This window comes from Chlorocebus sabaeus, chromosome 15 (genome assembly GCF_047675955.1).
Source record: "Chlorocebus sabaeus isolate Y175 chromosome 15, mChlSab1.0.hap1, whole genome shotgun sequence".
Lineage (NCBI taxonomy): Eukaryota > Metazoa > Chordata > Mammalia > Primates > Cercopithecidae > Chlorocebus > Chlorocebus sabaeus.
The window spans coordinates 61,229,075-61,242,591 of record NC_132918.1 but is presented as its reverse complement, the minus strand read 5'-3'; the positions used below and the strand labels follow the sequence as shown (position 1 = coordinate 61,242,591).

At 36.3% G+C, this 13,517-nt stretch overlaps 1 protein-coding gene across 16 annotated transcripts in view; it reads left to right on the top strand.

Moving 5' to 3' along the window:
• The window catches only part of ANKRD28 (ankyrin repeat domain 28), a 188,130-nt gene that overhangs the window by 96,389 nt on the left and 78,224 nt on the right, over positions 1–13,517 (top strand). For 7 of the 16 annotated variants that reach the window (XM_038002901.2, XM_008009212.3, XM_008009215.3 and 4 more), the window contains one exon: positions 10,782–10,852. The exons of 8 other annotated variants lie outside the window; for them this stretch is intronic. In XM_038002901.2, coding sequence (XP_037858829.1) covers positions 10,782–10,852 — 71 coding nt within the window. Of the gene's footprint in view, positions 1–5,202; positions 5,264–10,781; positions 10,853–13,517 lie in introns of those variants that run through there. One more of the 16 variants, XM_008009223.3, reaches the window with a different exon arrangement.

Genomic DNA, 13,517 nt, shown 5'->3' with positions numbered 1-13,517 from the left:
AGAATAGCAGGGTAGTAAAAGACTAATTGTATCCAAATTTTAGTTCAGAATAAGTATCAGAAGAATAGTCTTCAGACAATATATAGTTTATAGACTTAAAAGGTTCTGTATAGATGCTCCAGGAGTTCTGGGTAAATTTGGTTTGAATGCCATGGTTGCTGAGGCGCAAGTTAAACTGACTGATATCCATAACCCTAATTTTAAATTCTGGATTCATCAAACAGCCTTTTAATGAATTATGATATGTTGAGTTATAAATTAGAATTGAAATAGATATTTGATCTGATCAATTCTTTAGGTAAAGATGAGAAAAAAATACGTGAAGAGAAATATAGGCAACAAAATTAGGCTAATTTGTTCATAGTAATGGAAATTTAGTGTAGGTGTTTACACTTCATGTTAATTACCAACACCACATTGTAATAGCAGGTAGGTATAATCTTAAAGAAGTAAATTAAGCAATATGAAATAATGCTTCTTTGTATAAAATTCATGTAAGATTGCATCATATAAAAGTCATATGCTTTCATAAGAACATACAATAGAGTCAGTTACTGTAATTTTGTATTTTAAAAACTACTTTGATATCCATAACAAGAGTTCTATATTCTCTAAATATATTTCTCTAACGTAAAAAAAATACAAAGATTGAGATTATTTTACAGAGTCATTTCCTTCTGTGTTCATATTTCAGGTTTTTATTATGTCTGACTTGTGATAAAAAATTAGAAAATAAGGACGTTTATATTTTCTCCAGTTTGTTTCACTCTTTTGTGTTGCCTTGGACCTCTAAGTGATGTGGAAAACCAGTGAAGAGTTCTGTTTGGAGTAGAATAACATGCTCTGACTTCTGTTTTTAAAGATTCATTCTCTGGCTTTGGCTTCAAAGTCTTGACCATTTTAAGTCATGTTTATCCTACTTTTTGTTATTTCTAGGTTTTTGTTTTTAATAGTTTTCCTTTTTTTCCCCCAAACTCAGCTAGCTCTCGTAGTCTCTTTACATTGTCTTATCTCTTCTTTCTTGTAACTTTTCTTTAAGGTCTCCTCTTCAGAACTTAAATTCAGTGAAGTTGAGTATATAGAGTAGCTCATGAATTCATCCTCTTATTTTCTGGGATGGTTTTTTCCAACTGTATTTCTCCTAGTTTACTCTACTCTATATATTTTTGTACTAGTCCTGTGCTGGATACTTTCAGATTCTTACGTATCTTCGAGGAATATGCCTCTTTGCAGAACAGAAAGGAAGGGGCAAAAAGTGAGCATCTGTTAGGTTTGTTTCTTCAAATAACTCTCAAATCAAATTTTAAGTTCAGGAGTACATGCACAGGTGTGTTATATAGGTAAACTTATGTGGGTTTGTTGTACAGATGATTTCATCATCCATATATTAAGCCTAGTTCCCGTCAGTGATTTTTTTTCCTGAACCCTCTTTCCTCTCATCGTCCACCCTCTGATAGGCCCCGGTGTGTGTTGTGTTCCTCTGTGTGTCCGTATGTTCTCATCATTTAGTTTCCTTTTTTTGTTGATGTACCACAGGTAGTTGGGCTGGCTCAGCAGCTTCTTAGATCAGTGGTTTCTTAGGTAGTAATCTGCTGGTGATTGGCTGTTACTCTCCCTCATCTCCAGCTGGGTGAAAAATTATTAAAGATGCCTTCTTGGTCTCTTGTTTAGCACTGCCCCACTTTGTTCTTATGCAGCGTGAGGTTAAGAGTTCTATAGGGGATTTTCCTGTGAATTACCCAGATAGCTCTAGATCGTCTGAAAGATTTTTAGGGATTTTAGGACACAGCAGAGAGAAAGGAACAAATGAGACACACATGCAAACATGACTTTTTAGAGGACTTGGTAACCTTCCCAAGATCTGAAGAAGCTTCACTTAACTCAGTGTCCTACCATTTGATACATATTTCACTGTTATTGATAGAAATAATTCATAGTTTGATTTGTGGTTGTAACTGTTTCCTTACTGTATTGAACGTGATATCTCTTCCCCTTCTCTTTTATATTTTGGTGACTTGCTTTAGAGTAAAACTACTCACTCTCTTTAACTTGCAGTCCAGAATTAAATTCTTTGGAAACCAAATATTTGTGCGTGATACAACTCTTAAGATTTGTGGATGAGGTATAATTTTTGGCATGGTACCTGTAATCAAGCAAGTGAATACATCCATAGAATCTATGGTAATACTAGAGTCCACTGGAATTAATGTTATAGTTATTATGGAATAGGGTGAAGTAATAGCAAACAGTGAGTGCTTATTACGTTTTAAATACTGTTAACTTTAGCCATTTCATTAATCTCATTTTATCCTAAATTTGTGAAGGTATTATTATAAGGAAACTAAGGCAATTTAGCTTTTAAACTTTCAAAGTTTTGTGCTGGTAAAAGCTAGAGCCAGAATTCAGATCCAGGCAATTTGACTACAGAATCCGTGTTCTTAATCCTGCCACAATCAGAATTTTCCTCTTTTCCTCCTACCATAATGCCCACCCTCCTCCCCCGACCACCTATTTAGCTTTTAGTAAATTTGCATGTGAAGTCACTTTTATTGAAGAACTTTTAAAGACTGTTTTCTGGCCACTGAGGTATAGATATTTTGTTTGGGAGCTTATTCACTTAATGCTTGCATTCAACACTATATGGTTAGCAGTACCTCAGACCTCAGACTGCCTGCAGTACGTGTTAAGTCCTTAAATGACTGCATTGTGGAAGGCATTTGTCAAAAATTCATTCGATTGGCCTTTTATAAAAAATATTCTCCTTAATGGAAAGCACCATTCTGATGTTTCTGGCATTAAGAATGAAACCTGAAGTATGTGTCTCTTCTTTTTACTTCAGTGCTGGTGCATTAGTTTGCTGAGGCTGCTGTAATAAAGTACTCCAAACTGGGTGGCTTAAACAGCAGACATTTATTCATTCAAAGTTCTGGATCAAGGTGCTGAGATCAAGTCTGAGATCAAGGTGCTGTCAGGATTGGTTCCTTTGGAAGGCTATGAGGGAAGGATCTCTTCAGGGTATCTCTCTCTGGCTTGTAAAATGGCTGTTTTCTCCCTTTATTTTCCCTCTGTCCATATCTGTTTCCAAATTTCTTCTTGTAAGGACACCAGTCATACTGTATTAGGGCCCACCCTAATGATCTCATTTTAATTACCTCTGTAAAGATTCTATCTCCAATTAAAGTCATATTCTGAGTTGCCAGGGGTTAGGAGTTGAACAAACCCACAATAGCTGGTATCCACAACACTCTTAAAAAATACAATGCAGCAGCTGTCTTTTTCAGCATTATAGTTGGAAAAGTGGAAATGTCATTGGTTTTTGCTCATTCTACTCTAAGCCTGAAAACAGAATCTGAACCTTTTGCCACTGCACTGTTAGGCAGCCAAAGAAAAGCATTATTTCCACTTTGGGAAGAGGAGGGATAAAAGTACTTGGCTTCTGGCCCAGCTCACTGGTTATGGACTATCTCCTCTGTGGTTTAGGAGCAGAGAAGAAAACAATTCTCTGCAAATAGAAGTTTTGGAAAATGATTTGTGAGACTATTTATAATTATTACAAACATGTATGAAGTTAGCAGTAACTTTAATAGTACCTGCTATCAAGTTCTTAGCCTAGATCAGAGGTTGGCTAACGTTTTCTGTAAAGGGCGAGATACTATTTACAGGCCATACAGACTCTCGCAACTATTCAACTGTGAATTGAACAGATGTGGCTCTGTTCCAGTAAAACTTTACAAATTAGGTGTCTTGCAGCCTGTGGGTGGTAGTTTGAAGACCTGTAACGTAGATTATAAAGATACTACCTCATCTAGTTAATGTTAAAGTAGAGTGAGGTGTCTTAGTCCTTTCGGGCTACCATAACAGAATATCACAGACTGAGTGACTTACAAATTTTTCTCCGTTCTGAGGCCTGGGAAGATGTGATGGCAGAAGATTTGGTATCTGGTGAGGACCCATCTCTTATTCATAGCCAGCAGTCTTTTTTTTAGTATAACCTCATATGGCGGAAAGGGTGAGGGAGCGCTCTTGGGCCGCTTTTATAAGAGCATTAATCCCATCCACTGCCCTCATTACTTAATTACCTCACAAAGGACCTCGCCTCCTAATGCCATGACATTGGGGTTGGGATTTTAACATAAATTTGAGGGGAATGCAAACATTCAGACCATTTGACAAGGTTTAATAAGTAAGAAATAATTTATTCTGAATATTCCAAAATAGGATAGAATGTTATAACTGGAAATGGATCTTAAGGATGATTTAGCACAATTCTTTATTTTACAGGTACAGTTGACCCTTGAACAATGTGGAAGTTAGGGGCACTAATTCCCCCAACCCCAACACAATAGGAACTTTGAATATAACCTTTGGCTACCTAAAAACTACTAATAGCCTAATGTTGACCCAGTTGACCCTTGAACAATGTGGAAGTTAGGGGCACTAATTCCCCCAACCCCAACACAATAGGAACTTTGAATATAACCTTTGGCTACCTAAAAACTACTAATAGCCTAATGTTGACCAAAAGCCTTACTAATAACATAAACGGTTAACACATATTTTATATGTATTATATACTGTATTGTTACAATAAAATAAGCAATAAAATGAAAATACTAAGGAAATCATAAAGAGAATACATACTATGTATTGAATGGAAGCAGATCATTCATCATAAACATTCATCCTGGTCATCTTCACATTGAATAAGTTGAGGAGGAAGTGGAGGGTTTGCTGTCTTGGGTTGCAAAGATTGAAGGAAATCTACATATAAGTGGACTCATGCAGTTCGAACCAGTGTTGTTTAAGGGTCAGCTGTAATTGAGGTTCAAAAATCAAAGAATTGGAAGAACTTAGTGACCAGTTAGATTAGGAGAAAATAAGTCAATCAGTTATCTTGCAGGATGAAATCTAGAGTCAAATGGGATGCTCCTAATGGAGTTGCTGACTGTAGAACTCTGCAGAAAGAGTGCCCTTTGTTGTTTAAATCTGGGACCCATCCTCACCCGCTCCCATCCATACATATTCATATCCACCTTCCCCTCACCTCACCAGACACACAGCATAGGAGGCAGGGATTATGATTTGCAAAATGAAGACCCAGGCCCCAAGAAATAGTTCCAGGTCACATAGCCAACTAGTTATACAGCCATTATGAGATCACATCTCTCTCCGGCTCCAGTGTTCCTTCCACTAACCCTTGACTGTGTCTTCACAAGGTCAGACCTCTCTTCAGCTGCATTGCTGTCTAGAGCCCTAGACTAATGTAAGTAAGTAAATCAGATTTTTGTTTTTGAATTTGTTTTGTCTCCAAATAGCTAGACGTTTAATTCTAGATTTAGGTAACCTTTTCTTTTACAAAACTATTGTTTCAGAGTGCACTTTTATATGGGCGAAATATTACGTGAAAAGATTGGGTGAGAGGAAACTGATTAGCTGGGTTTTTCCATATAATGTAACTGGTATGATCCTGCAGTTGATTTTTAGTTGTTTGTGTTATTTATTGCATATATAATATCAGACACTCAATCACATCTCTACTCTAGAAAGGTGAATCTGAATTCAGATATATGTGTGAGTATAGGCTCTGGCTGCTTATTTATCTTAAGGGAAATTTCAGTTGGTATACGTGGATTTGTGGGGGACAAGGAAAGACTTGTAAAGAAAATATTGATTATACAGTTGGACATAACCATTTTGAATTTAATGAGATGTGTTTCTGGCACGTAGGTTTTCTCTAAATACTGGTTTATAGTACTCACTGATGATATCTTTCTTAAATTGCTATGTGTATTGTCTTTTGTTTCTTAGCAGTGCTTTTTCGCGCCACAGGCTCTGCCAGTAACCTAATTTCAACAAATGACATGGGACTGCTATTTTATATTCTTTTTTGTCTTAATGAGTAGGAAATAAGAAATTAATCTTTTCTTGGTTACCTAAGGTCATCCTTATAAACCACAAATACTATCTTCTGCCATGTAGAGGGCATGTGATTATGCCACCAGAGGCTGTTAACGACATTTGGTTTTATTTCTCTCTACAAAGACTGTTTTTTGTTTTAAGTGGGTGTGATTTCTCCCTACTTCCCCTGCCTCTCCATCCTCATTGTTAGCTGTTGTGGCTGGTGTTTAATACTCCAACTAGCTATTGAACTAGTTAACTATATTCTGAAAATGTCTTTTCCGTTTCTAGAATGAATTTGTCGTTTAATGTATATATGAATATATAGATAACTTTGGAGTGTTCTGTGTGGAACAGAACTGTTTACCTTTATACAGCCCACTGACATGAGCTCTGGGAATCTGAACTATCTGAAGTGTGCTGCTATGTTTGTTGCTTTTATACTATTTTTCATTTTACAGGAACACAGCCAACTGCTGCTCCTGTAGTGTGCATTACTGTGTCATATTTATCTGTTTATATTATAAACCACATATTAGTTAATTAATGTGGGTGGGGGAATATTGTTTCATTGGTGCCCTCAGATATGGCCCTGATTTCTCATAGTTGACCTTTATTTTCCAAGGAATTAAAAACATTTGATTAGGCTCTTAGAAGAAATGCATGATTTTTTTTTTTTTTTTTTTTTTTTTTGAGACGGAATTTTGCTCTTGTTGCCCAGGCTGGAGTGCAGTGGCACGATCTTGGCTCACTGCAGTCTCTGCCTCCTGGGTTCAAGCAATTCTCGTCTCAGCCTCCCGAGTAGTTGGGATTACAGATGTGCATCACCACACCTGGCTAATTTTGTATTTTTAGTAGAGACGGGGTTTCTCCATGTTGGTTAGGCTGGTCTGGAACTCCCAGCCTCAGGTGATCCTCCCGTCTTGGCCTCCCAGAGTGCTGGGATTACAGGCATGAGCCACTGCGCCCGGCCACATGATTTAATAAACGATTAGATAACTGTCTTCTGAGAAAAAGTATGATCCCATTGTGCTAGTATTTCTGAAGATAAACATATCTTTGGAATCAAAAGAAGCCACATTTTTAATCAGTAACAGGTAGCAGTATGATAAATCCTCAGTTAGCCATTGGAGATTCTTTTTTGTAATTATGTGTTTTGATAAATAAATTTTATTACAAATAAAGAGAAAGACTAATTATTGTAACTTAAAATGACACAATAAGACCAGCAGCATTTTTTACTTTAGTCTCCCAAATACACCATTAAATCTTCATGCAGTTGTATATTTAATAACCCATATCCAAAAGAAAGAAAAATCTATCTTCACCCTATTCCTAATTACTTTTCTATTTTTTTCTTTCAACCTGAAACCGACCAAATTCTTGGAATGTTTTCTGTGATGATTCCTTTTCTTCTCTCTTAAATATGTCTAATTTTTGAATAGGTAATATTCAGTTTTGCTTAAAAAATTAGTAAATATATATTCTTTTTTTTTTTTTTTTTTGGAGACATAGTTTCCCTCTTTTTGACCAAGCTGGAGTCCAATGGCACGGTCTAGGCTCACTGCAACCTCCACCTCCTGGGTTCAAACGATTCTCCTGCCTCAGTCTCCCAAGTAGCTTGGATTACAGTTGCCCGCCACCATGCCGAGCTAATTTTTTTTTGTAATTTTAGTAGAGACAGGGTTTCACCATGTTGGCCAGACTGGTCTTGAACTCCTGACCTCAGGTCAGAGATTCACCCACCTCGACCTCCCAAAGTACTGGGATTACAGGCGTGAGCCACTGTACCCGGCCAATATATACATATTTAAAGATACAATATAGAGTGAAGTTGCATTACTACCCTAGTACCTGCCATATGCCCAGTTTTCAGTGTGCCCCCCATCACCAACACAAACATATAAGCACCCCCTCTTATTAATATCTTAGCATTCCTGTACGGTTTCTTTGTGCATATTTAGTAAATACAGTAATTCCCCCTTTTGAAGAGGTATGTTCCAAGACCCCCAAGTAGATGCCTGAAACCTCAGATAGTACTGAACCCTATATACTATGCACAGGTTTCTTTTTCCCTCTTCAGAATTTCAGGTAGAAGATGTGTTCTTACTGTCGATCTTAGCAACCTCAGCATGATTTGGTTTTTATTGAGAACTTACACCTTTTCATTAAAAGGATGTATTTTACTGTTTGTTTTGGCATACTCAAATTTCCAGCATCACTACTCTTGCACCTTGGGGCCATTATTAAGTAATGTAAGTGTTACTTGAACCCAAGCATTGTGATACCATGATAGTCAATCTGATAATCGAGAGGGTCCCATAAGGAATGGGTGGATAGCATATGCAAGATACGATGGACAAAGGGATGATTCATATCTTGGGTGGATGGAGCAGGATGGTGCCATATTTCATCATGTTACTCAGAACAGTGAGAAATTTAAAATTTATGAATTATTTATTTCTGGAATTTTCCATTTAATATTTTCAGGCCATGGTTGATTGGGTAACAAGCTGTGAAAAGTGAAACAAGGGGGGGCCATTGTGTGATAAGATAAAAATAATTATCTCTTCCTTTTTCTACATAAAAGTAAAGCGTATTAGTCATACAATTACTGCTTTTTTACTTTTTGTTTTCAGATCTTTGTTAGCAAATAGAGTCTCCTCAGTTTTTTGTGCCAGCCACCTTCCGTTTTTTGAGACGGTGTCTCACTGTCTTGCCCAGGCTAGAGTACGTGGCGCATTCTCAGCTCACTGCAACCTCTTCCTCCCGGATTCAAGTGATTCCTACCTCAGCCTCCCAAGTAGCTAGGATTACGGGTGTGCACGGGCCACCACATCTGGCTAATTTTTGTATTTTTAATAGAGACAGGGTTTCACCATGTTGACCAGGCTGGTCTTGAACTCCTGACTTTAAGGAATCTGCCCACCTCAGCCTCCGAAAAGTGCTAGGATTACAGTCATGAGCCCCGTGCCTTTCTATCTCCTGCTAATTAATACTTTGAATCAGACTTCTCAACATCCTTCATGAGACCTCGTTTCTTCTTTGCCTTTGTTGATTCGGGATACCGTCTGTACTGGGTGTCTGGGTTGATACCATTTGGGCCTTACTGCCAGAGCTTTCCGTTCTACGGTGTATAGATAGTATATGCACATAAATATAAACCTGTAGAAAGAGGCACAGTGCTTAAAGAGAACCGTTGAAGTCCTAAGCAGATAAGTGGGAAAACCAAGGACACTAGCTTTTGTGTCACTCCTTCACTATCTCTAGGGGTCCAGCTTCCAGCTGGCAAACACTTCAAATGTGTGTACTTTCTACATTCCATCTTATACCCAAAACAAACGTTGGCATTACTGGGATTAGGCAGTTTGTGTTGTAACCATCTTGGGTTCCACAGTGCCTGGCAGATAGTTACCCAAATGTTTATTACATGGGTATGTCATGCTCTCTGGCTGGTTCTTTATTTACTGTCTTCCTTTCCTTCTCCCATAGCCTAACTCTGAGCATTGTTCAAAGCTCTCTAATTGACCCTTGATTCTTTGTGTCCTCACTGTCACTGCCCGCAAAGAACTCAGCTACTCTCAGCATCTCAACTACTACATTTGTGGATGTTTCTTAACACCTCTCTTTCATTTTATTTTCTCTCATTTTCAAGGCTTTAACGTCTACCTCTAACATATTTGCTATTATGTACTAGGTACATTTATTATATGTTAATTTTTATAACAAAGTACTATTAAATCGTTACATAGATGAAGAAACTTGGGTTCAGAGGGATCACACAACTACTTAGGGACCCGGAGCTAGTAAATTGAAGACGTTACTTGAAGTCACTGCACTTGATTATTCCCTGACTCCTCACACTCAAAACCTAGAAATAATGTAAGCATTAGGAAGTGTGAAGCTTTGTTTCTGTTATAGTTGACTCTGATGTTGGGCTGTTTTCTGTACCTGTATTTCATCATTTAGAAATGAGTGATTTAGGATTTGGGATAGAAATCTAGGATTGCTTATAGGATAGGATCTGTCAGCCAGTTCTATACTTCCAAGAACCAGGGCTGTTTGTTCTCTACTTAGATATATTAGTAGAATTATCCTACATGCATGTGCTGCTTTTATTTGATTAGGGTTTGAATACTAAATCAGTGGATTTAATATGGGAGATAAACTACTCTGTCCTCAAATAATGTAAATTTTTTTGTCTTAAAATGTGTTTGCATTCTATTAAGGTTAATTTTTGTCCACTGACTTAATGATTTTTAAACAACTGTACAAAATTGATTTGTTTAGGAAAATTTCTTTCTTAAACTTTAGGTATAACCTAGAAAGACATGAGTTGGTTCATTTCTTTCTCAATTATTTTTCTAAGTCTATAACCATTGTTTCTATCTTATACAATAACTTTACAGTACTAATGTGTTTTTAATCATGGCTGGAGAACTATTTTGAACTATCTTACCTTATGGTATGGTATATTCATTAGTAAAGAAATGTAATGAATACTTTAAAATAGTCTACATTTTATCTCTAAGTATATTCGTATATTCATTTATTTATTTGGTTTTTTTAACACGCATTCTAAAATGGGGTCTGATTTTTACCTTGAATACGCTCTGTATAAAGGTGGCTTTTCAAACGTATATATAAAATGATGTTTGTTTTAAACAAAAAAACTAAGACTTTATTGGATAATTATATCAATTTAAAAGGCTAATTTTGTTTTATATTCTAAGGGTAATTTTAGCAGCAGAAAGTATAAAAAATAAAGTTATTTTTCAATTGTCATTTATCCAATTTGGATTATATATAACTACTATTTCAGGAGATTTATTAAAAATATTTTATGTACAATATTTCAATTTATTTTTTTCTTCTTGTTGCAGGAGCTAGAGTTAATGCCAAAGACAGCAAATGGTTGACACCTTTACACAGAGCAGTTGCATCTTGTAGTGAGGTATGAAATTTCTCTTAGTAAATATATTGTATATGAAAACATTAAATAGGCATACCTGTGAATCCATATGCAAATTCTATGTTTTCAAAAGAAGGAAAAGCTACTGAGATAACTCAACTGGTCATTTTACTTTAGAATTTGTACAAAACAAGTTAATTGTTTCATTTATTTTGTTTATAAGGCCTCTTGCAGTCTGAAATAGCAGAGAATAGAAAACCCTATCTCTGTCTCTTCTACAAGAGAGATCATTTTTCTGTCCTACATAATCTTCCTCAGGGTTTTTCTCTACCTGTTTACAATAGTCTGTTACAAAGGTTACACTGATTGTGATCAAGAAATAATCTCATCAATCTATAATAATTAATTGAAATGTTACTTAGCTAAACACTGAAATTAACTTCAAAACCATTACTTGATTGCACATTTTACCAGGTATAAATATATAACTTTAAAATGTTTGAGAGGGATTACAAGGAAGAACAGTTCCTTCTTGTTTACAGCCCTGTATATTGTTTGCTTGTCAAGATAACTGACATTTTTAGAAAATGTTCACTATTTGCAAGATATTTTTATATTTTTCGTATCTTTTAGTCCTGAGGACATCTTTGTGGGATAGATGTCTTGAGGAAACTATATAGTTAATGATTCATGAAAAACTACTTAGCTGTTAAGATGGGACAAAACCTGGATCTTCTTTGTTTTTGTTTTTGTTTTTTTTCTGTTATTTTACTTTATAATGTGTATTCGGTGCTTTTCTAAAATGCATTGTGTCCAAAGCACCTCTTTTACATACTTTACAGTAGTTGTAGCTTGTTGCAAAGTTAAAAAATAATTTAAAATACAAAAGTATGTGATAGTATAAGTTTATGTTCATCTAGTATTTCTTTAGTTATTCAAATTGTGAGGTTAAGAAAGGAACTCCTAAGTGTAGCTACTGGGGACTATGTAGTTTGGGAGGAGGAAAGGGAACTCTAACTAGCGCCTCGGGACAAACTACAGAGCTTCTGTCTCTTTGTCCTTTTCTGTATTCCTCATTGTGAGCTACATCTTGAACCCAGAGCAAGAGCTGGGCAAGTGAGGAGACACAAAGGTGAAATGTGAATGGGAAAGATTACAAACCCTGTAGTTAACAGAGACAATCTATTAGCTGTAGCCTCCTAGTTAGGAGAAGAAGGGAGGGGACAGTGGGTGCAACTGAACACACAACCTAACTCTGAACTGGGTCCTTGATGTGTTATAGCTTATGAACTTATGGAACTTAGATTTGGAGACACTGGCTTCAGTTATTACGTGAAACTTTTCAGCTGCGCGATGTTGGACAAGTCTAGGAATTATAAAAACTAAGATATATTAGCCAAAATACTTTGAATGCTGAAATTCCATTGTCGTGTTATTAATTTTGTGGTTAAACCTCCATAAAGATGTTTCTTTAAATAAAAGCAGTTAAGATAAACATTACTGTTATTGGAACATATTAATGTTAGCCATACCTACACATTTTGTATTAAGACTCTTGGGATTGTGGCTATTAAAATAATGGATTTTTAAGAGATTAAGTCGTAAGAAGATACAATTTATATATTTGCAGAAATTGTAAAACAGACCAAAAATTACTAAAGAAAAATTAACATTAGAGGAAGACAGCAAATTCTGCCAGAGACTTAATTCCTAATTTTTAAAAACTATGTGCTCAGCCTGAATTTAAGGGCAAGTTGTAGGTTAGAAAGCAAATAATCCTAGTAAGTTTCTTAATTCTACTCTTCAATCAAAAAATTACAAGACAAATCACTAAACAGAAACACAACCAAGAACCCTCAGAGTCTACTTCATTCCCCTGCTACCTCCACTGGAGCAGGCGCTAGTATCCACAGCTGTAGGACCTGAAGACAGATCACATCACAGGACTCTTTACAGACATTCCCCAGTACCAGCCCAAAGCCTAGTAGCTCCAGTGGGTGACTAGACCCAGAAGAGCAAAAACAATCACTACAGTTTGGCTCTCAGCAGTCCCCATTCCTACGGGAAGTGGGCTAACACCACATCAAGGGAACACCCTGTGGGACAAAGTAATTTAAACAGTAGTCCTTGAATCCCAGATCTTCCCTCTGACATAGTCCACCCAAGTGAGAAAGAACCAGAAAAACAATTCTGGTAATATGACAAAACAAGGTTATTTAACACCCCCAAAATATACCAGCTTACCAGCAATGGATGCAAACCAAGACGAAATCTATGAATTGCCAGAAAAAGAAGTCAGAAGGTTGATTGTTAAGCTAATTAAGGAGGCACCAGAGAAAGGTGAAGTCCAATTTATAGAATATGAAAGGAAAATTCTTTAGTGAAATAGGTAAAAGCAATCACAACTTCTAGAAATCAAGCACACTTAGAGAAATGCAAAATGCACTGGAAAGTCTCAGCAATAGAATCGAACAAACAGAAGAACTTTAGCACTTGAAGACAAGGCTTTTGAAATTAACCCAATCCATCAAAGACAAAGAAAAAAAATTCTTTTTAAATGAACAAAGCCTCCAAGAAGTTTGGGACTGTGTTAAATTTCCAAACCTGAGAATAGTTGGTGTTCCTGAGGAAGAAGAGAAATCTTAAAGTTTAGAAACTATATTTGAGGGAATAATTGAGGAAAACTTTCCCAGCCTTGCAAGAGATC